This window comes from Schistocerca piceifrons, chromosome 7 (genome assembly GCF_021461385.2).
Source record: "Schistocerca piceifrons isolate TAMUIC-IGC-003096 chromosome 7, iqSchPice1.1, whole genome shotgun sequence".
NCBI lineage: Eukaryota > Metazoa > Arthropoda > Insecta > Orthoptera > Acrididae > Schistocerca > Schistocerca piceifrons.
In genome coordinates this window covers 111,100,581-111,125,411 of record NC_060144.1, presented here as the reverse complement: position 1 = coordinate 111,125,411, position 24,831 = coordinate 111,100,581, and the positions used below count along the sequence as shown (strand labels likewise).

The 24,831-nt window shown below is 43.8% G+C and overlaps 1 protein-coding gene across 1 annotated transcript in view; it reads right to left on the bottom strand.

Moving 5' to 3' along the window:
• LOC124805152 (semaphorin-2A-like) overlaps positions 1-23,379 on the bottom strand; it is a 715,094-nt gene extending 691,715 nt beyond the window's left edge. Inside the window, exon 1 of the mRNA XM_047265622.1 lies at positions 23,103-23,379. Within this exon, the coding sequence (XP_047121578.1) occupies positions 23,103-23,268 (166 nt within the window). The 5' untranslated portion in view covers positions 23,269-23,379. The remainder of the gene's footprint in view (positions 1-23,102) is intronic.
• Positions 23,380-24,831: the final 1,452 nt, after the last annotated feature.

Here is a 24,831-nt window from a genome sequence, read left to right as displayed (position 1 = left end):
CGGGAGGGAAGATTCACATCATGCAGCCTATTGCGCATGCTTTGAGTCGGAACACGACGTCCTGTGGCTGCACGAAAAGCATTATTCAGCATGTTGGCGTTGCTGTCAGGGTTCCTCCGAGCCATAATCCGTAGGTAGCTGTCATCCACTGTAGTATTAGCACTTCGACGGCCTGAGCGAGGCATGTCATCGACAGTTCCTGTTTCTCTGTATCTCCTCCATGTCCGAACAACATCGCCTGCTCACTTTCCTTGTTGAGAGCTCTTCCTAGCACAAAGTTACAATGTGGACGCGATAAAACCGCAGTATTGTCCGTCTAGGCATGGTTGAACTACAGGCAACACGAAAGGTGTACCTCCTTCCCGGTGGAATGACTGGAACTGTTCGGCTTTCGGACCCCCTCCGTCTAATAGGCGCTGCTCATTCGTGGTTGTTTACATCTTTGCGCGGGTTTAGTGACATCTCTGAGCAGTCAAAGGGACTGTGTCTGTGATACAGTATCCACTGTCAATGTCTATTTTCAGGAGTTCTGGGAACCGCGGAGATGAAAAACTTTTGTTGATGTGTACATATGCCTCCGTATGAACCCTAATTTCTCGAATCGTTTCTTAGTGGTCCCTACGCGCAATGTGTGTTGGCGGTGGTAGAACTGTTCAGCAGCCAGCTTCAGATGGTGGTTCTCTAAATTTTCTCAATAGTGTTTCTCGAAAAGGACGTCGCATTCCCTCCAGGGATTCCCATTTGAGTTCCTGAAGCATCTCCGTAACATTTACTTCTTGTTCGAACCTACCAGTAATAAATCTAGCAGCTGTCCTCTGAATTCCTTCGATGTAATCCTCTAGTCCGACCTGATACCAAACACTCGCGCAGTACTATGGAATAGTTCGCACCAGCGACCTATATGCAGTCTCCTCACAAGTGAACCACTCTTTCCTAAAATTCTCCCAATAAACCGACGTCGCCCATTCGCTTTCCCTATTACAACTCTCGCGTGCCCGATCCATCTCATATTTCTTTGCAACGTTACGTACAGATATTTAAATGACTTGACACTGTCGAACAGGACACTAGTACTGTATCCGAACATCATAGATATGAACTTCCTACTCATCCTCATTAACTTTCATTTTTCCACATTTAAGGTTAGCTGCCATTCATCACACCACATGGAAGTTTTGTCCAAGTCGTCTAGTATCTTCCTACAGTCACTCAGTTCGACGCCCTACCGTACATCACTCTGCCCGCCAAAACATTTACGTAAACAGAGAAGAACGGCTGTCCCATCACACTTCCCTGGGGCCCTCCTGACGATACGCTTGTCTCTGACGAACACTCGTCGTCGAGGACAACATGATGGGTTTTCTTATTTAAGAAGTCTTCGAGCCGCTCACATATCTGTGAACTTATTCCATATTCTCGCACCGGCGTCACAGCCTGAAATGGGGCACCGTGTCAGATGCTTGCACTTGGTGGCCAAAATTGGGACAATTTTTTTTTCCAGCTCCACATTAACGCATTAGGACAGCTACCAAGTCTCGCTGGCATACGATAACTACAACCACACCACTGAATCTCTGTGAATAGCTCCACTTTTAAATATAACCACCCAGTATTACACCGCTGTGGACCGTAAACTGTTTTCCGGTAACTGCAACGATAAATAATTCAAGTACTACACCCATAGACCGCATGGGCATTATTGGATTAAATATCTGTCATATTTTTCAGTACTTACGGCTACAACGAAACATTGTTTTTTTCCGTAACAGAACCGCATGATAAGACTACATATATTAGCAACTACAACAATTTCAAATACAGCCAAGAAATTATAATATTGTAAATATTACGGATATAGCTTGTCAATTACAGTGCCTAAATTATGAATTCAGGGCTAGTGAACGTGAAAATAATTACGGACTTGGCAGAATCTCATAGTGCAATACCACGGCTTACAGTTTATGTGGTGTGACTGGCGGAGAACCATACTTCTTGAAGGAAGCGTCCCTGTATTCGCATGAAGAGACTTAACCAAACACTGGCAAACAGAAATCAATATGGGTGCTACAGGACTGAAACCCCTTGTCATCCCGAATACTATTCACAGTGCACTATCGGAAACAACATCCATACTAACCATCTTTATTGAACATTATATATTTTTTGAGATCACTGACGAATAAGTTTGTTCTGATGATAGTCGAAAAGAGGACATTAGGGCCTTTCAAAGGACATTTCGCTTTGGCGATTTACAGGAAACAGGGAAAGCCAATAGCTGTAAATTTAAAGCAATGTCCTCCCGTACCTCACCATTGCGACATGTCGCTCGGTTTGTGACTAGAATTTGATTCTTTGAAAACTCCAGTGCTTGAAGTGATATTCACGCGACAGTATTTGTCTTCCGATAGTATTGCTAATTTCTGTTGCAAATGACGATCAAACTGCACTGACTGTCACGGAAAAGTAGCTTCAGAGCGTGTCCCTTTGTTTACGGTGTCAGGGCAATACGAAAAAGAATTTCTGCAATGAAAAGTGCGAACCGCTCCATTCCTTTGAATCACACACGGATGAGTCTACTGATCCCGTCTGGGCACATCGATGTTAGGATGCAGATTCTATGGACATCATCTGCAGAGCGTACACACATGTAGACGGCAGCTGTATGTATCTAGATGCGGCAAAGCCTTTGTATGGCAACGCAGCTGGTCAAATACAGACCCGACGGGAGAGAGAGAGAAAGACAGAGAGATTTCGCATGTGCTGCTAGATTGACTGCGCTATACAGAGACCGGACGGGTGGGGCATCCGGACTCTCTCTCTCTCTCTCTCTCTCACACACACACACACACACACACACACACACACACACAGAGTCGCTCGCTCAACAACACTGCAAACTGTTTGGAGCCTGCTGGCTCTGACACTCTAAATGTTCCGAGTTCAATGGAATGTGGCTATTGAAGGGGTGACGGGGTGGGGGAGGGGGCGGGAGTGCTTACCACGACAGTAAGGTTTTAACCGAACAGTCGACCACTGACTATCTGTGGTGTGATAGAGGAAAACAAGGGGACAGATCGCAAAACAATTTAAAAAACAAACACGTAATACATGTGAGACACTTTGTACATGAGGCCAAGGCCGTTCATACTCAAAACTTTAGTAAAGTCGACGTCCACCTAACGATATGCGCCATAGCGACCATGTGTGCACTACGAAGGCCAACTGATTCACATGTGAAACTCTCGCGTGGGTACGAGGTAACCTATGTGATCGAAAGTATCCGGACACCCCCAAAAACATACGTTTTTCATATTAGGTGCATTGAGGTGCCATCTCCTGCCAGGTACTCCATATCAGGGACCTCAGTACTCATTCGACATCGTGAGAGAGCCGAATGGGGCGCTCCGCGGAACTCGCGGACTTCGAACGTGGTCAGGGGATTGGGTGTCATTTGTGTCATATGTCTGTACGCGAGATTTCCACACTCCTAAACATCCGTAGGTCCACTGTTTTCGATGTGATAGTGAAGTGGAAACGTGAAGGGACACGTACAGCACAAAAACGTACAGGCCGACCTCATCTGTTGACTGACAGAGACTGCCGACACCTGAAGAGGGTAGTAATGTGGAATAGGCAGACATATATACAGACCATCGCAGAGGAATTCCAAAGTGCATCAGGATCCACTGCAAGTACTATGACAGTTAAGTGGGAGGTGAGAAAACTTGGATTTCATGGTCGAGCGGCTGCTCATAAGCTACACATCACGCCGGTAAATGCCAAACGACGCCTCGCTTGGTGTAAGGAATGTAAGCATTGGACGACTGAACAATGGAAATATGTTGTATGGAGTGACGAATCACGGTAAACACCGTGGCGATACGATGGCAAGGTGTGGGTACGGTGAATGCCCGGTGAACGTCATCTGCCAGCGTGTGTAGTGTCAACAATAAAATTTGGAGGCGATGGTGTTATGGTGTGGTCGTGTATTTTATGAGGGGTCTTGCAGCCGAAGTTTTGCGTGACAGTATCACAGCACAGGCCTACAGTGATGTTTCAGTTACCTTCTTGCTTCCCAGTGTTGAGGAGCACTTCGGGGATGGCGATTGCATCTTTCAACACGGTCGAGCACCTGTTCATAATGCCCGGCCTGTGGCGGAATGGTTACACGACAATAACGTCCCTGTAATGGATTGGTCTGCACAGAATCCTGACTTGAATCCTATAGAACACCTTTGGGATGTTTTGGAACGCCGACTTCTTGTCAGGCATCAACGACCAACATTGATACCTCTCCTCAGTGCAGTACTCCATGAAGAATGGGCTGCCATTCCCCATCTGATTGAACGTATGCCTGCGAGAGTCGAAAGTGTCATCAAGGTTAAGGGTGGGCCAACACCATACTGAATTCCAGCATTACCGATGGAGGGCGCCACGAACTTGTAAGTCATTTTCAGCCAGGTTTCTGGATATTTTTGATCATATATCGGAGAACCATCTTTGGGTTTTGGAAGTCACTTACCGTGTCTACTGTCCCGGCGCCTGAAGCAGACAGAATGTCATTAAGGGATTTGATGCCTTCGCATGAAAACACAAAATGTGCAGTGGCGTTTCGTACTGTGGGTCAGAGTGCCCTGCATGAATTACGGCGAGACATCCTCACTGGAAAAGCGATTTTATGGACATTATATAAGGCGCATAGTTTACGTGTTACGAAGACAATACTCAGAGCATCTCATGGTACCAAAATTGGATTTAAATTCGGGTTGGTTCAAATGGCTCTGAGCACTATGGGACTTAACATCTAAGGTCATCACTCCCCTAGAACTTAGAACTACTTGCACCTAACTAACCTACGGACATCACACACATCCATGCCCGAGGCAGGATTCGAACCTGCGACCGTAGCGGTCGCGCTGTTTCAGACTGAAGCGACTAGAACCGCTCGGCCACACCGGCCGGCTTTAAATTCGGGGAGCAGCGTCGTTATTCTAGACACTTTATGTCTTCGCGTCTCAGGTGTTAATTGAAATGTGCGTTTGGGTATTATATCCAACAGACAGAACCGAGATTCGTATACATGCAAAAGGTGCACTTACGATTATAGGACGTCTCCCCTACAGACAACAGCCCCAGCAGAATCGCTTGAAAACACACTCAGTGGCTTTAATGCCCATAATATGATGATGACTGTAGGAGAACACTGGCTTCCCAAACTTGTCCGTCGGGCATCGGGCATCTTCTGAAAAGAAAGCGAGAATCACTCTCCAGGCTAACCTGTGAGTCACTAGTGAGCGGGACACGACCTCACCACTACAAGAACACTTATGATGGGCAAGGCAGCACATTCGCCGAACCAGGCGGCGTCTTTGTGCGACATTAGTCCATCTGGCGCGTCGGTCAGAATACAAAGCAAAGACTTGAAGCCTACGTTACGCAGTATGAGGAACATACGTGATGCAGGGGCTGCCTCGAGGTCTCCAGTGACACAAATCCCCTTGCTCTTTCGACGTCTTCAGAGACTGTAATTTTGTTGAGCCTATGGACGTAATATAAGGCACATAGTTTACGTGTTAGGAAGACAATCTTCAAATCATCTCATGGTACCATAATTGGATATAAATTCGGGGAGCAGGGTCGTTATTCTAGACACTTTATGTCTTCGAGTTGCAGGTGTTCGTTGAAATGTGCGTTTCGGTATTATCATCCAAGAGACACAATCGAGATTCATATACATGCAGATTGGATTATATGCAACGAACATGGCATACGCACATCACAAAGCGCCTGCGTCACTACGACTAACTAAAACAAAAGAACACTTAAGGTTTCCGAGGAGCGTCAGCGAACATTTTGTTTTTAATAAGACGTCGGTGGACAATTAGTGACGGATAATGATCTTGCCGATGGGTTTCGCAATCTTATCGATTTGGCCCGTAGTATTTTAAAAAGTTTCCACTCTCATAGAATACGTGAAGTTACGCGATGTTTAAAGTCCAACTCACAGCCCACCTTGTGCCGTCAACAGCTAGCCTGTAATCCGTATAAATAATACAGCCTCGCGAAATCTCTTCCAAACGTTTTCACTGTGCCATCTCTCTTCTCTAATAATGAAGCACTGTGTATCAGATGCACACAGCGGCGCAACCACTCCAAACCAAACACCTATAACCATATGCAGTGTAGCGGCCGTAACAGTCGAACACTGGCTATAGCGGCCTCCCGAAAATAGGAACCTAAAGGCCATCTCAACGTCTTGCAAAATAGCCAATTAGTGACAATTTCAAATCTTAGAAAATATTCCGAAATAAAATACTGGACACCTCTATTTTTTGTCTAGAATGTGATGGAATACTTTCCAAAAGAAAATTCTTGGCAGCTGCTGTGAGAAAATAAAATAAAAGCTAACTTTACACGAAATTTTGAAGAAAAATAATTTCCTCTTCAACCCGTTGAAAAAATAGAATCTCTGAAATACTTGGACTTAAAAATGTATATGAACATTCTGAAAGTTAATAGGTGCATTTGATTCATATTTTATCGTGAAAACATTGAAGTATACCGAGATAAAAAATAAAGTACCGTAAGAAGTGTGAATCTATTCCACCTATGTAACGAAAAATGTCGTCGCTGATGAATCTGCGTTATGCTGGAGCTTGTAGAAACTTCCAGCGAGAAAGTTGTTAAGAAAACTATAAAATTAATTCTGGTAATATCTGGGACATCAGTGTTGTACTCTGTCACCTATGAAAGCTTTTCATTTGCGAGAAACTCCGTGCGCGGCAGCGCGCGAATATTTGCATACGGCTTCCAGGGTTTTAGTTTCGACGGCTCGCCTTACTACACGCGAGAATATTCCCTACCACCCGAATGTTTTTTATTTGCAGCACTTACTCAGCCTTCGTCACTGTCCCATCACCCAAATCGCCGATATCCGCTGTATAACTGCAGATATTTTCAGGCCAGTGTATTCGCTGAAGTCGAGCAAAATATATTTGTGCGTATGGTTTCGTGAAACCTAACTTTTATCGAAGTATACTATAAGTCTATTATCTCCAGCACGCAATAAGTGCAGTGTAAACAAAACTTCGTTCTTGCTGCTGCTACGTCTCTGCATTCAGTCAAAAATTTTCTTCCATCAATTCATTTTCTGAATCAAAAATAACCAAGAGAGTGGCGAAGACAATGAACGGAGTTATCTATGCCAGAATATTTCACTTTTCCGCCGAGGTCACTCTGTATTTTGCTAGCCGTTGGATACTCCCTTCTGTCTTAGTATCTAAGTACAGTTCTATGAACTAAGTTGTTGTCACTATCGCCCAATTACGTAGATTTCTGTTTTCAGTCATATCTCTTTTTTGGAGAATGAAAACACATGTTCACGTCTGGAGATTCTTCCAACGTTACTGCACTGTTAATATGGCATACTGTATTCCGAAATGCCACAAGGTTTCGTTGTCATTTAATGAACGTGCGCAAAATTTATGCTATTCCTGCTTTCTCCAGGTTTGCCTGATAAGTAAAAGACTTCAGTGCATACGACACAACGATTTTAGGCTGGTGTCGAGTGTCTTTCCACCTTTTACGCACGCCGACTGGAGTAGCGCTATACGTAGGCTCTTGCACCTGCATTTCGCGACCGCGCAGCGCCACCACCGTGATGCAATATACTTTCCTGGATTTCAGATATCTCTTAAGTTACTGACGTTCGTGTGTCAAGTTACTCAACAGCACCTGAACTCTCTCTAGAGAAGAAAATTTTACTGGAGTGGAACTTTCCCGTGCCCAGACAATTACTAAATCGTTGTACCAAAGTGCACAACCAAAATGAACGGGAAACTTAATGTTTTCTGTACAAACAGCAGTAATAAATGGAATGACGGAGCACAAAGTCAGTAGGATATAGACAATTACTGATGTGTTGTACCAAACTGGAGGGTAAAAACGTACGGGAAACTTAATTTTTCTTTCCTCAGTAATAATAAGCCGAATGGCGGACAACGAAGTCAGTATAATAATTATGAAACTGTGGAATCGTAGAGTGTCCACAAAACCGCAAAATGTAATTAGTAATCGAAAACGTGGAAAACAATGAAACAATGGTCAAGAATGTATACGTATATCTGAAAAGTACGTTAACTTAGGAGAAAGGTGGCATAAAAATGACACTGAAAAAAAAACCTTGCTCAAACTGTAGCAAAACCTGGCATTAAGACAGCGTACAATAAGATTAATGTACTGAATACAGGGACCAAGAGGAAAGCTGAAGGAAGATGGAGGTGCACACATCTTGTAGCATATGTGTCAGAGCATAATAGGATAAAGCGTAGCCCTCAAATGTGTGTGAATTCGTAAGGGACCAACCTGTTGACGTCGTCGAATGGTTCAAATGGCTCTAAGTACAATGTGACTTGACGTCGTCGAATGGTTCAAATGGCTCTAAGTACAATGGGACTTAGCATCTGAGGCCATCAGTCCCCTACACTTAGAACTACTTAAACCTAAGGACATCACACACATCCATGCCCCAGGCAGGATTCGAACCTGCGTCCGTAGCGGTCGCGCGGTTCCGGACTGAAGCGCCCAGAACCGCTCGGTCACAGCGGCCGGCCCAGTGTTTAACGTATGGTTGACGATGAAGTCATTAGAAACGGACACAAGTTCGGATTGGACAATGATAAGATGCAAAGTCAGCTGTTGCCTTATCAATGGAAACATTCCAGCATTTGACGTACGTTGCTGAAAGGATACTACAGAAGTTTATAACATATTTTTATTACCTAGCTGTCTTGTCTATCTGTCTGTTCAGTACAAGTAACACAGTTGGTTTTAAAACAACGTCTCGATGAGCTAGATACTGTCAACTTGCTTTATTGTTGTTCTGTTCGGTAGGGATGGAAGTGGGGTTAAAACGTTTGGCAGTGTCTGACATCTCAGGTGCCCTGCAGGACTGGCATGTTACGCAGGTAGTATACAAATGTATGCAAGAGGACAGGCATGGGGGAGCAGAGAAAAGGGGGAAGAGGAAATGTGCAAAGAGGGGGGGGGGGAGGGGGAGAATATGTATGCAGTATACGTGACATACACATACAAGGGCACAGCCATACGCAAAAAGCAAATAGAGATACAAATACAAATAATTATTTAAATGAATATATAATCTCAACATCTCCAATGAGAAATTTCGCATACAAGATTAAAAATCAGAAATAATTAATTAAATAAAAATAAATTTTTAGTATAACACGTTTTTAAAACAAAGAAATATAAGATTTCTCCTAACCCCATACATGCTTTACTCTTTACAGACAGTACTGAAAAGATGTGCTTTTGAATATTTGAAAGCTATGTCAATATTTGTGAAGGGCACGTACGATAGTTAGAAGGTAAACTATTTATTCATCAATTATGTATGGGCTAGGAGAAATTACTGTAGACTTTCTAGTCCATTTTGAAACCGTGTGATATTAAAAATTTATTTTTATTTAAATAATTTTCGGTTCAAATGGCTCTGAGCACTTTGGGACTTAACTTTTGAGGTCATCAGTCCCCTAGAACTGAGAACTACTTAAACCTAACTAACCTAAGGACATCACACACATCCATGCCCGAGGCAGGATTCGAACCTGCGACCGTAGCGGTCGCGCGGCTCCAGACTGTAGCGCCTAGAACCGCTAAATAATTATCGGCTTTGTATCTATGTTATTATACGTGGAAATCGAATAACATAGCAGTATAAACAGGAAAGCAATATTGACGGACTTGAATTGTGAAATCCTACACAATACTACAGGCTTCACCGTCTATACCCATGGAAAGACAGCATATACATTAATATTCTCTCTAGCGTAACAACACAGGTGGTTGAGCAGTATGTGGCGTCTACAAAAGGTGCCGATCGGATTCTGATGCCAGGGACCACACTGTACAGATCTGGAGCAACCGCAATGTAGGTATTGTAAACTGTGCTCTATTAAGAGTCGTGAACCTCTACGTTTACGGCTATAGATTAAAAATCTGCGGCAGCGTATTTTGGTTAACTGGAGGGAAGAACAAGATGACAGTGTAATGCGTACATGCATTCCCTTCACGTGCTTAAGCCAAGTATTACGCACATTTATGCGATCAGGAATGCTCAGTAGCAGACAGGCTGCAGGTACATTTAACAATTAAGCATCAGCAAGGAGCATTGGTGATGAAATCATACTAGGCAATGTTGTGCAACCTTAGTAGGGACAAGATCCGACTATTCGGGAGCAGAATCTTACAGTCTGAGACAGTGTTCAAAGACAAACTTTAATCACAATGTCCGCAAACGTGACGTCAGATCCACCTAACAACAGCGATCTGAACGCCCATTGGCTGAAAGTTTGGATATATATATATATAGGAAAAGAAAGAAGTGTCCTTACTGGCTGAGGGAGAAAGGGGGGGGGGGGGGTCTCTCTTGTTCTTCGGGAAGACAGGGCGAGAGAGTCGCGAGGAGCCACGCAAAACGCACGGTCGAGTAACCGGGGAGCCTCTAAAAGAACGGTCGCGAGTACATATTTCAGCTGTTAAACAAGCTAGAAAGTGAAGTTATTAGTTATCAGAACGCCACGTGTCTTGGGCAGTGTCTATCATTATGTAAAGTCAGAAAACTGCGTTAATGTGTGTAAAGGGTCGAATATAACGGCGTAGTCCTGAGCCGCCATATTGCAAAATCTGAATCTGTGACGTATGTGACTAAGCAATCTCTGAATTAAAACAATTATAGTACAAACGTTGTTAACAATTAACAACTGGCATCCCTAAACGCTCCACTTTAGTAGGATTACCACCTACATGGAACATGGCGACAGAACGCTACTACTGTGCTACGAGAGACTTACCGAAGCAGCAAGACACCAAATTAGTAATACCGCCCAGAGAAGTACTCGCTACAATGCCAATGAGGGTGTTGTAACAGGAGACGCATTAACCTGTCACACACACAGTTAAGAGAACAGATATTATCCTTTCATTCGTTGCGAGACGCTGTGCTGATAACAAATAAGACAGAATTTGAGTTTATTAACAGCAGAGAGGGAGAGGCAGTTCCGACCGTTAAGTATCATGTTCAGTATGCAAAGGTTGTATCGGTTGGTAGAGGTATTTAATTACGATCACAATTAAGACGAGACAACTGGATGTAGGAACAAAGGCCACGTATTTCAATATGGAACCTGTTTGTTCCAAAATGTGAAGAAGCATGGTGCCTTGTACTGAACAGTAAACCTGGGCGTGCCCTCATACGGCGAGGTGTGGGAACATGTAATGCAGCCAGGAACATCGTCTAGCATGATTGTTTTGGTGATGCAGGTCTTATAGTGTAGGGAGGCATACCGTTGCATGGGCATATTGACCAACGATACACTCAGCTGTCAGAGATATTGTGACATTCTGTACCCTTCCGATACGTGACTTCTCAGCGCCATTCGCACATGACTTCATTTTTATGGATGAAAATGGGCGACCGCACGGAAAAACCTGTCCTGGAACGAAAGGACATTCGGAAAATGGACTGGCCAGACCATTCTCCATACTCAAACCCTATTGGGCTCTTGTGGAATGCATTGGGGAGACGTATGAGAGCGCGTCCACATGCACCATCGACCATGCAGCAGTTGCCAACCACGCTGATGGAGAAATGGAAGGACCGACCACAAGAAGTCGTTACTAAACTTGCGGCCAGTGTGTGCTGTGAAGCACGTAGCAGAACATGCCCTGTCCTCAGTGGTGATCACATCCTCTATCAAGAACCTCGTCCCACCGTTTGTAATGTCCAGGATACCATCACAAATCGCGGAGACTTCAGTTTCAGTGGTACATTACGACAGTTGCAGTGGCACATTACGTCAAAGTTACACTACTGGCCATTAAACTTCCTACACCAGGAAGAGATGAAGATGATACACGGGTATCCATTGGACAAATATACAGTATTATACTACAACTGACATGTGATTACATTTTCACTTAATTTGGGAGCATAGACCCTGAAAAATCAGTACCCAGAACAACCACCTCTGACCGTAATAACGGCCTTGATACGCCTCGGCATTCAGGCAAACAGAGCTTGGACGGCGTGTACAGGTACAGCTGCCCACGCGGCTTCAACACAAGAGCAGTGAACAGCGTATTGTGACGAGCCAGTTGCTCGGCCACCATTGACCAGACATTTTCAGTTGGTGAGAGATCTGGAGAATGTGCTGGCTAGGACAGCAGTCGAAGATTATCTGTATCCAGAAAGGTCCGTACAGGACCTGCAACATGCGGTCGTGCATTATCCTGCTGAAATGTAGGGTTTCACAGGGATCGAATGAAGGGTAGAGCCACGGGTCGTAAGAAATCTGAAATGTAACGTCAGCTGCTCAAAGTGTTCAATGCGAACAAGAGGCGACCGAGAGGTGTAACCAATAGCAACCCCTACGATCACGCCGGGTAATACGCCAGTATGACTATGACGAATACACGCTTCCAATGTGCGTTCACCGCTATGTCGCAATACACGGATGCGACCATCATGTTGCTGTAAACAGAACCTGGATTCATCCGAAAAAGTGTCGTTTTGCCATTCGTGCACCCAGGTTCGTCGTTGAGTACACCATCGCAGGGGCTAATGTCTGTGATGCAGCGTCAAGGGTAACTCCAGCCATGGTCTCCGAGCTGATAGTCCACGCTTCTGTAAGCGTCGTCGAACTGTTCGTGCAGATGGTTGTTGTCTGGCAGACGTCCCCATCTGTGGACTCAGGAATAGAGACGTGGTTGCACGATCCGTTACAGTCATGCGGATAAGATGCCTGTGATCTCGACTGCTAGTGATACGAGGCCGTTGGGATCCAGCACGGCGTTCCGTATTACCCTCTGAACCCACCGATTCCATATTCTGCTAACAGTCGTTGTATCTCGACCAACGCGAGCAGCAATGTCGCGATACGATAAATCACAATCGTGATAGGCTACAATCCGACCTTTATCAAAGTCGAAAACGTGATGGTACGCATTTCTCCTCCTTACACGAGGCATCACAACAACTTTTCACCAGGAAACGCCGGTCAACTGCCGTTTGTATATGAGAAATAGGTTGGAAACTTTCCTCATGTCAGCGCGTTGTAGGTGTCGCCACCGGCGCCAACCCTGTGTGAATGCTCTGAAAAGCTAATCATTTGCATATCACAGCATCTTCTTCCTGTCGGTTACATTTCGCGTCTGTAGCACGTCATCTTCGTGGTGTAGCAATTTTAAAAGTCAGTAGTGTACTTTCATCAAGTTTCGAACTTGACGCGTCTTTGGGAGCTCGATAAACTCATGAACAATTTATTCATATTCTTTTCAGACACACAGTGAATAAGAAATTTGACATTCTGTAGTGGACTGTACATCGCTGGCTGCATGTATCAGAGAGCGTGTCCGGTGTAGTGCACTCGCGTCAGTTGACTCACAGCCGGAGATAGCGTTATCGCCACGGAACTCGTTCACAGATAACGGCCACTCTTATCTTGAGACTTACAACAGATGACCGAACGTTATCAGCGATGCAGCTGCGTTCACCTGCAGGAGGAAAAACAGACATATTCTGTTCCTGAAGCTGATGATGATTTACAAGAGGAGTACACACAAAAGACGCTGGGAAAAAGCGGTCGCGTTTTAGGCGATTACTAACAGTGGTATGAAAGAGCTTGGAACTCCAGTGCTAAAGAGCAGGGGGTAATTTTTTCAAATAAGAGCTGCTGTCGACGTCAATAGATCAGAATTTTGTAACCGTTCCTCTATGGGTATCTGTGCAAAGGCCGGCCGCGGTAGCCGAGCGGTTCTAGGCGCTTCAGTCCGAAACCGCGGCTGCTACGGTCGCAAGTTCGAAACCTACCTCGAACCTGGATATGTGTGATGTCCTTGGTTTAGTTAGGTTTAAGTAGTTCTGAGTTCTATGGGACGGATGACCTCAGATGTTAAGTCCCATAGTGCTCGGAGCCATTTGAACCATTTTTTTTTTTTTTTTTATCTGTGCCAAAGCAAAACAGCTGAATATTCAGTTAGCCAGGGTATCTTAAAACGACAACTGTTTTATCATTTTAATTGTTTTAATACTACAACGAGAGGTGGCATGCAGTTTATCCTAAGCCTGTGCACTTGTATTTGCATCCAGCTACTTCTAATAATTTCATACTACTGTAATTAGGCTGTAAGGGTTTTTATGTTGTTAACGCCACGTAGCGCTCTGTATGAAAATCACTGACTGTGCTGTGTGCAGTCTATGGCTGGTTGGACTCATTATTGGAATATTAAACTGTGTAGTGTTCGACAGTTGGATGTGAACAGCGCGTAGCGTTGTGCAGTTGGAGGTGAGCCACCAGCAGTGGTGGATGTAGAGAGAGATATGCCAGAGTTTTGAGCGGACGATCTGGACGTGTGTCCATCAGAAAAAGGAAATTTGTTTAATTGGATGTCACAAAATTATATATAATGGCTTATGAACGCTATTAAGGTAAATACATTGTTTGTTCCGTGTCAAAATCTTTCATTTGCTAACTATGCCTATCAGTAGTTAGTGCCTCCAGTAGTTAGAATCTTTTATTTAGGTGGCAGTATTGGCGCTCGCTGTATTGCAGTGACCTCAGGTGTTAAGTCCCATAGTGCTCAGAGCCATTTGAACCATTTGTATTGCAGTAATTCGAGTAACGAAGATTTTTGTGAGGTAGGTGATTCTTGGTAGGTATAGGTTCGTCACGGCCATCCTTTTATAGGGGTTATTGAAAGTCAGATTGCGTTGTGCTAAAAATATTGCGTGTCAGTTTATTGATGATCAGAATAAGTAAAGAGAGAAATGTCTGAGTACGTTCAGTTTTACTCAACTGTCTTTGTATCAAATAACGTAGAAGTTTACCAGCGCAGTAAGTCATAATTTTTCGAAGGGGACGTTTAGCTACGAATTCTGTCTAAAAAATTTTAGGATGAAAAGGAACACCTGGAGGTAACTTTTAGAGCAATGAATGTTCGACAAAGCTGATACGTAAGCGTTTTAAAATCGATTTGTATACTCTGTTACGGAATCAAAAACAATAGGGAGAGAGACTTCTAAATATGGGGTGTTTCAGCGTTTTTGAATCAAACGTCCGCTCCAAATACAGGGTGTTTCAAAGTCTTTGCATTAAAGTCTATGGGTGATAGACCACGTCATAGAAAACAACTCCATTTAGAGATAAAATGTTCACTTGTACTTCCTGGCGATCCCAGGCATCTTTTCATAGAATTCGCCGGCCCTAGGACGATGCGATTTTGCAAAGCTAACCAGGTGTGCTCCATACTACCTACCCCAGTAAACTGATACAGTGATATTGCGCCATGTCACATGGCCAGAAATGTGGTGGAGTGGCAGATCTGAATCCGAACGAAAAAAAGTGGGATGTGATTCAACATGGTGTCAGAGCTCATTGCACCCTGCCTGGAATTTACAGGAATAAGGCGAGATGCGTGTGCTGATGTGGTACCTGTTGTGGCGTAGCAAGACAGCCACGCCACAGAAGTAACCGAAAGGCACGCGTTTAGCTCACGCAGGCAAGAGATAGGTCTGTAACTGGATACGTAATGAATGCTATAAAGAAAAGTACGTAGCTTCTGGAATACTTAACTTTAATCCATCCTTGGTACATCGCTATTGACGATATAAGTGAGACTCTTTAGATACATGCAATGTTACTAATGGCACCTTGCTAGGTCGTAGCCATTGACTTAGCTGAAGGCTATTCTAACTATCTGCTCTGCAAATGAGCGAGGCTTAGTCAGTGTGCATCGCTAGCTACATCGTCCGTACAACTGGGGCGAGTGCTAGTACGTCTCTCTAGACCTGCCGTGTGGTGGCGCTCGGTCTGCTATCACTGAAAGTGGCGACACGCGGGTCCGACATGTACTAATGGACCGCGGCCGATTTAAAGCTACCACCTAGCAAGTGTGGTGTCTGGCGGTGACACCACAGTACCAACCCCCTCCAGCGACCTACCAAGGCCTCACTGCTCCCATGCCACGATGCGTCGCCTCTATTAACCCTGCCAAAGGTGGACATACCAGCTGATAGTCTGGTAGTCATAATGTTCTGGCTGATCAGTGTGTGCACTATCAGTCCTTGCAATAACGACATACACGGACAACACTAACGCATTATGGTGGCCTTTCCGCTTGTCACAGAGAGATTCTAACCATTTACGTACGCGCCGATGGTGTGTATGTGCGCAAAGTGAAATTTACATACCACCATATTTGCAGACTGCTTCATTTATTTTTTCAGGCTCTGTATCTTGGTCCATGTGAAAAACGCTATCTTCAATAAAAGAATTTTATTATCGTCTAATATTAATGTGGAATTGAGGCAGAAGTTCCTCAGCAGAAAATTTCGTGGAAGTGAAACGTGGATCATTAGAAATCTGGATAAGAAAAAACTGGAAGCATTAGATATGCTGTGCTATTGAAACTTGTATAAGTGGACAGACAAAATAGGAAATGAAGAAGTAGTAAAAAGAATAGGCGAGTAATGAAGAACTATCGGAGATCCTTTGCTGAACAACGGACGCGTTCGAGAGCCCTGCGCCAAGGAATTCAGGAATAGTTCAGCCTACTGCTGCAAGGGGCAGTACATGGGAAAACTATTAGGGGCAGCTCAAGACTAGAATATGCAAACCACGTTATAGTAAATGGTGGATGTAACACTTACAAGAAGGATTAAAGATTAGCAAACGATGCAGAACAGCATGGAATGGTCAAAATAGTAATTATTTTAAAGAAATAGTCATTTTGCTGACTGCAGATAAAATAGCTCAACGTTTACACTAGTCCATGAAGTTAGCAGATAACTGGAAGATGAGGAATCGTCAAGCACAATTCGGTTATAGTCTTACAAGTAATCGATCACCCAACATGCTGAGGAACCAAACAGTTCATACTATGATTATGCATTTGTGGTTGGAGTCAAAACAAAGAGAAACTAAATTTGAGCTCCACATCCGGACGTAAACGTAGATGTTAAAAACAAACTGGATTCCGTTACGCATTGGGGGTAATAGGTATTTGGAGAAATTCTGTAGAAGTTGTGGCGGAAGATGTAGTCCGGAAACTGCACAAATTCTGTTAACGCGAGCAGGGAACGGGAGCGGAGCGTTTCGTTTCGGTTTCGAAAAATTAATGCTTACTATTAGCGACAGATAGCCAACGGCCTTGCCGCAGTTGTCACACGGGCTGGGCTAGCACTTGGATGGGTAACCATCCGGTCTGCCGGCCGGCTGGAGTGGCCGTGCGGTTCTAGGCGCTGCAGTCTGGAACCGAGCGACCGCTACGGTCGCAGGTTCGAATCCTGCCTCGGGCATGGATGTGTGTGGTGTCCTTAGGTTAGTTAGGTTTAAGTAGTTCTAAGTTCTAGGCGACTGATGACCTCAGAAGTTAAGTCGCATAGTGCTCAGAGCCATTTGAACCATTTGAACCATGATAACCTCCCAGATTCTCGCACCCGTTGGTTTAGTCGGACGAAAACGGTATTTAGTGGACTGAGGCGATGCAGGAAACAGTCACGATACACGCATTGCGCAGCTCCACCTAGGACCGGTTCATCGCTGACTATCGAAAGTATGATCGTATAGGGTATCAATCGATATATGTGACTGGACTGAAGATGTCCTGCTGCGTATGATACGGCATGTTGTCTTGGATGGAGAGGAATCGATACATATATATGTAATTAACTCCAGGTGTGCCCCAGGGAAGTTGTCTATTGATGACCTTTCAGAATTTTCGTAGATGACGTATTCAGCTTAATGCAGTACTGTCAGGAAAAAAGGCTGCACAAATTTTCAGTCGTATCTTGATAAGATTTCAAAGTGGTGGAAAGACTGACAACTTGTTTTAAATTTTCAAAAATGGAAAATTTTGCAATTCACAAAAAGAAAAACCTTACGATTCAATGATTACAATATCAGTGAGTCACAGTTGGAATCAGTTAACTCATACACACATGTGCTTGTAGCGATTTGTAGCTATGTAAAATGGAACGATCACATAGGCTCATAGTCGCAGGTACTGCAGATCGTTGACTTCGGGTTATTGGTCGAAGATTAGGGAAATGCAGTCAGTCTATAGAGATGATTGATTGCATGAAAACTCGTTTGACCCAGTCTAGAACATTACTCAAGTCCGTGGGATCCGTACCAGACGGGATAAAGAGGGAATGCTGAACTGGTACACAAAAGAGCAGCACGACTGGACAATGGTGTGTCGGAGATGCTGAAAGAACTGACATGACGCGAACTATCACGTTAAAGCCCACTTAGAAAGCTGCTAAAGTGGTAAATCTAGCAGCCGACGTATCGTTTCCACAGAGATTGCGAAGACAAGATTTGACCAATTACAGCGGCCATAGAGGCGCCCCATGCATATTTAGAACGAGAAAAAACTCTAATAACTAGTACAGTGAGAGGTACTCTTTGCCGTGGACTTCACAGTGGTTTGCAGAGTGTAGATGTAGAAGTATATAGAGAACTATTGAGGAATGGGATTTTAAGAAATTCATCAATGATTAGTTTTGCACAGCAGAGGGCAGTAGAGACTAAGATTTACAGGGCAAACATACACTGCAGAATGCAGCAAATACTAAAGAAATTTCTGTTTATAGAAACTTATAAATGCGAAGAGATAAGCAGAACACATAACTAAATATACGTCCACATCGGACCAGAAGAAACAATGTTGGCTTGGTATCAGTGCTCTAACGCAATGGTCATGGAGTTAATTAAAATCCGAACTTTGTTACTCGTGAACGACTTATTGGAAAATTCGCTACGTATTAATATTTACAAAAAAAAAAAGTTTTTTTAACTCGATTGACTATACAAATATATTTGGGTTTTACTTAAACTGTTAGTGACTTCAAGGTTGTTCCAACTTTGGAGAGGAACGAACGAAGGACGCAAAATGTGTTTCTTTCACATTACGAATGCAAATACTTAACTACGGTTCGTCGTTAGCCAGTAAGCATGTTGATTATTTTTGATTTGATCAAAAGAAATTTTTGTACCGTAATTAAAATATGAAAAGGAGACTCCAGAGAAAATCAATCGGAAACCTTAAGAAATTCACCCCGAAGAAAGGTGAATTATTAAGGGTAATGATTATTACACTCGCTAATTGTATGTCCGGCCTGTGTTTCACTGAAACTTTTCGTGAACATAAATGAGGACACGGAAGTGCTGAATACTGTACACAATTTATTGAGTAATGAGACGCCATTCGGTTTGTTAGACGGCTATCACGTAATTCAGCGGAATGTGACACAGCTTACAAATAATGGATGGCGTAGAATATTCATCAGTGACGTGTTTTCACACAGTGTTGCATAGTTACAACCAACTGGCATTTTGAAAACTGACAAGAGGTACGCTACTGTTCATTAAAACTGTAATAATGATGACACATGTACTTCGCAAATAAGAGACACATGATGCGCCCAGATATGCGAATACATGCAAGATCAATAACAGTTAAGAAAATACAATGGAAAGGGAATTTTTTTCGTGGATGTTATGAACACCAACATCGATGTTGAGCAGTCCTTCGCAGAAACATGTGAAAATGGTAGGTAATGATTTTTACCATGAGCCTCAGAGTACATGAAACCCTACTAATATTATATACTGTACTCGAATTAGGGAAATATTACGATCCGCAGAAGAGATCTTAGTGTGTACACTGTTTTCGATTATAAACTGATCTATCCGTATAAAGTTTTAGAATGATAGATTGTTACATCTGCAATACTGCACTTTTCAGTATGCTCTTCTTTATGACACACGAAGATGCATTCACCGAAATTGACTAACCGTTTCAATAAATCCAAATGTATAAAATAATTTTCATTTTTAAATATTGCTGTTGAGCGTTTCGTACATCCAGCTCTTCCAGCGTTGCTGTAGGTCAAGGGCAAGATAAGGTTGATATCAATTGTAGCTCTGATCACTCTATACCATCACAACCCGGCGTTTCAGAATAAAAGCTTATAAGTGATGGGTTGTGAGTAATTTCTGGAAATGACCTACACCCTACAAACCCCATTGTGCAGACAACTACTTACTACTGCCGTCACAAAAATCATATTGGTGTTCTATTTAAAAAATAAGGATATTTGATTGTAGAAAACATTCCAGACAGAATGTAGTACTAAGTGTAGACATAATGGAAAACGTTTTGAGAAATCAGATTTGCACTACTTTCTCAGACATTAATACGTATTTTGTTTAACTATTGTGTTCCTTACCTCCAGGTACTGTCAAAATTTATGCAATGAACGAACTTAGGAAAATATTGACATTATCGGTTATGGAAAGGAAGGGAGAAATAAACGTTAGATGCGTAAAAGAGATAAGGCACGTCCCGGTTTCTGTACAGAAGACATTATTTGTGGTGTGCATATCCCTCGCACATGAAATCAATGCTCAGAAGTCAATTTAGTTGGATTCGAGCCATCAGGGGCGTACGAGATAATTTATTGTTTCTTTTCCGCTTAGAGGTAATGTTTACTTACGACGGTGCCTGTCCGTCATTTGTGACCACGCTTTTGCCATAACGTAAACCAAGGCAGACAGAGCAGAAATTTCTTTGTGCGCCTAAATAAGCGGAAGCCTTAGAGCTGATTGCAGAATGACTGTGTCTGTTCTTCCTTCTGCAGTGCACGCCCGCTATGCAACTCAGCACTGTGTCCGGCAGATAAAGGGCAGCATCCATCCCGGATAGCGGACAACTAGCGTGTGTGTATCAGCTGTCTGCATCCGGTGTCTCATTCTGCCACGCACAAACGTAGTCCGTTCTACGAGCGAGTTTCCAGTGAGAACTGAGGAAATTCTGAAGCTCTCTGGTTTTAATTTTTCTCTCCATCTGTCTTATCGATACAATGTGATCTCCCCTAAAACACGAAGCATACTTCAACGAAAGATACTTGTTTTCTCACACGTTTAAACAATGCAAAGTCTTGTACGATTTTAGTCATATGCTGTTTCGGGCATTGCGATATGAAATATATGTTAATGAAACGCTTTGAAAAATACCTTTAGTAAGAAACAAGAAATTGCCCTAGAAAGGTTGTGAGTAAAACGCTGGTTTTACGCGTCTCTGGGACCTGAGGAGAGTCAACAACTTTCTTGAAAAGTGAACAGTAGGCATATTTTTAACAACATTGTAATATATGTATTATATCGTTAATGAAATGAAAAGCGTTATTGCACTCACTGAAGGCATATGAAATAAAAGTGTTTGCCGGTCGCGGTGGTCTAGCGGTTCTAGGCGCGCAGTCCGGAACCGCGCGACTGCTACGGTCGCAGGTTCGAATCCTGCCTCGGGCATGGATGTGTGTGATGTCCTTAGGTTAGTTAGGTTTAAGTAGTTCTAAGTTCTAGTGGACTGATGACCACAGTAGTTAAGTCCCATAGTGCTCAGAGCCATTTGAACCAATAAAAGTGTTTCTAGTGCGATTTCGGACATCGTGTCTTGAGAATCGCATCGAACATTCCACGTCAGTAGCCTCCCGACTGTACAAACGAATATTCTAAGAGAGATCTTTCGTCACCACAGTTGTATCTTTTGCGACAGTATTTGGTTATACGTTCACGTACTTGCTAGCAACTGTGCAGACAACTAAACCATCTATTGCAGTTTTTTAGAAAATTATTTAGGAAGGTGCTTGCTTGGTGCTATTTCGAAATATAATCACACTTGCTGTTAGAAATTTCCAATACAGAAGATTTGTAAGAGACGTCAATAACGACGGAATTTCGACAGGATGGTTCAAATGGCTCTGAGCACTATGGGACTTAACATCTATGGTCATCAGTCCCCTAGAACTTAGAACTACTTAAACCTAACTAACCTAAGGACATCACACAACACCCAGTCATCACGAGGCAGAGAAAATCCCTGACCCCGCCGGGAATCGAACCCGGGAACCAGGGCGCGGGAAGCGAGAACGCTACCGCACGACCACGAGCTGCGGACTTTGGACAGGAGCAGCGCAAGAAAAACAAAGATTGTCCGCCGAAATTTCGCTTCATCTTGACGTTACTTACAAACACAGCTATGCGACATATCAGCTTAGTGAAACCGTGAACAACGCTGGAACATTTAAAAAAGCTGAGGTCACACACACTCTTTTCTGTCAAGAAATATTCTGTAGAATAAAGGGGAAGTTGTTCCCGCGCTGAAAAATCTTTTTCGGTACGCAAGTTATTGCAACTACAGAGCGCGTAACGAGAGAAATACTGGACCTCGAATGGGTACGACTCAATAAAGAAAGTATAGAAGATGGATCTGTGAATAGTGGTGACGCTGTCACAGCTCAAAACTTTCCTTGGTAAAATACAACCGAGCCTGTTGACTGTGACTTATGGTCTATCAATACCTCTGTAACTACTGTTTTATTCTGATTCTTTTTTTTTTTAAGGAATGTTTGTCCGAAACCGCTGCTAAGGTAACTTTGGACAAGTGTTGAACTTTCCACTGTGTGCCACACATTTCTGTCATTGGTTTATGTACTAGGAGACTATTTGCTATTGTCGCGTTAAATCTCGTGTTCATTGCTGGTATCAATATTATGCGTCACTCATTTGTTTGTCATGCGAAGCGCCAGTATTTTTTCATTTAATTTCATTTATTTATATTTTGTTACTGTTGTTAAAAAGTGAACTATATGTACACGAATGAAACGAAAGATTTTTCAGTTTGTAAAAGTAAAATAGACGTTCATGATGTACTGATAGAATAATCATAAAAGTAGTACTATTTTGTAGTAAATGTGATGTGCGAAATGTTGTTTACTCGCGAAAAATAATTTTTTTCATCAAATTGGATATAAGCTCACTTATCATAACAATGCCGGACGAAACACACTAGAACTGTCCACGGTGCGACGAATTTTCATTGTTGATATTTCAGAGTAACTGTATGACAACTGATTGGCGAAATATCGTAAAACACTTCATAAGCAGGTGACAGCTTTGTTGAGGGTTACTAGCATATTACGTGCAACCGTGGCCGATGTGAGGTGAGGGGTGACAGACCTCTGTGGTGGCGGAGGTGGTGGTGCGGCTGTGCGCCATTTCCCGTCCACTGGCGGTGCAGCAGCATGCCGTCGGCGTCGTCGTCGCCGGCGACGAGTCGCAGCGGCACCAGCTGGGCTGCCACGGCCAGCACCAGGGACAGTCGCAGCAGGGCGCGCATCATCATTCTGCCGCTAGCATCACTGTGCGTGCGTCAGCGTCCTCTCGAGCCAGTCGCAGGCGTGGCCTTGGCAGCACGGCCTGATCTCACGGCGGTCGCGGTGAGACTGCTGGTGCCTCACCAGACGACAACAAACAGTGCGTGGCCGCTCGCCTCGCGCCAAGCCGACGGCGCACGAAGATCGGCGGAGATGGCCGAGCGCGAACGCCAGCGCCAGCCGGATTCGGGCGCGGAAACAATCGCCGGCAGACGCTGATCCCACGTCTGGCCGTGCTGCCGCTTGCTCTCTGGCGCCTGTCTGACATTTCGGAAACAGTGCTGGCAGGGGTATAGCACGGAATAGCCGAGTGTCCGTCACAACTAACCGAACCTGCAAAACACGTTGGCGAATGTCCTCGGTGCAGAGTCAACTTTACGTGGCATCACTAACGAATATCAATCGATATGAGACATCTAGAAAAAACGCACTTACGAGGGAAAGGTGTAAAATCCTTATTCCGGACAGGTGATGGCATAAATATCGATGATTCTTCTTTTATTTCGTTTGTGATGTTGTGTTCACCAAATGCACTTGGCGTCAAATGAATAAATGCGTTAGGAAGAGACGCTATTACTGTTTTGTTACTGAGTGTCTTGCCTGCGCGCAAAAACTATACAGCTTCGTCACACGGCCGCAGAGGGTCAGGGAATAGCAATAGCAAAAAAAGATGGCAACACAGTTCAGCAATAATTTATAAAGGTTTGTTAACTGAAATACTACAACACGTAACTTGAGTGTGAAGATTGTGGATGGGAGTATAAATAAACTTTCATTTGCACATATCTGTCCTTATACATTGGCGCAGTCCTAAATCACGTGATCGGTAACTAACATCACTTGTATAGTCTTCAGTTTGGCTCTCCTTGGCAGCAGCTGTAGATACGTCCTGGGACATTGTGTTGAGGTACTGTTTAAACTAACTGCTGAGTGCAGCCGTGCGTATGCTTTTGTCTGCTTCCGAACTGTTTGTGTGACGTACGACGGTAGCGTACCATAGTCTCTTGTCGGGTGCTGGAGTTTAACCATGTTAACAAAAAAATGATTCGAATGGCTCTTAGCACTATGGGACTTAACATCAGTCCCCTAGATCTTAGAACTACTTAAACCTAACTAACCTAAGGACATCACACACATTCATGCTCAAGGCAGGATTCGAACCAGAGACCGTAGCGGTCGCGCGGTTCCAGGCTGAGGTGCCTACAACCGTTGGGCCACACCGGCCGGCCAACCAACCATGTTAACGTCTGTGTCTTTGGCTGCTAGGTGCTTTTCTCTCTTGTGGAGAACGAACAAGGTGTACGATGCTCAGTGACGAAAATCACGAATTTTCCTGATCGGTCAAAACAGTTTTGTTTACAACACTGTACCCTGCGTAGGGCAGAGGACGGTATGGCAACATTTATCTCTTCCATCCTACTACATCTCCTAGGAAAAAGTTTCCGTGTGCGCAGATCATGTCCATGTCATAGATTTGTCGTGAAAAAGTCGGGATAAAGTCGTAACAAGTGTTTCACACAATATGTAAACTA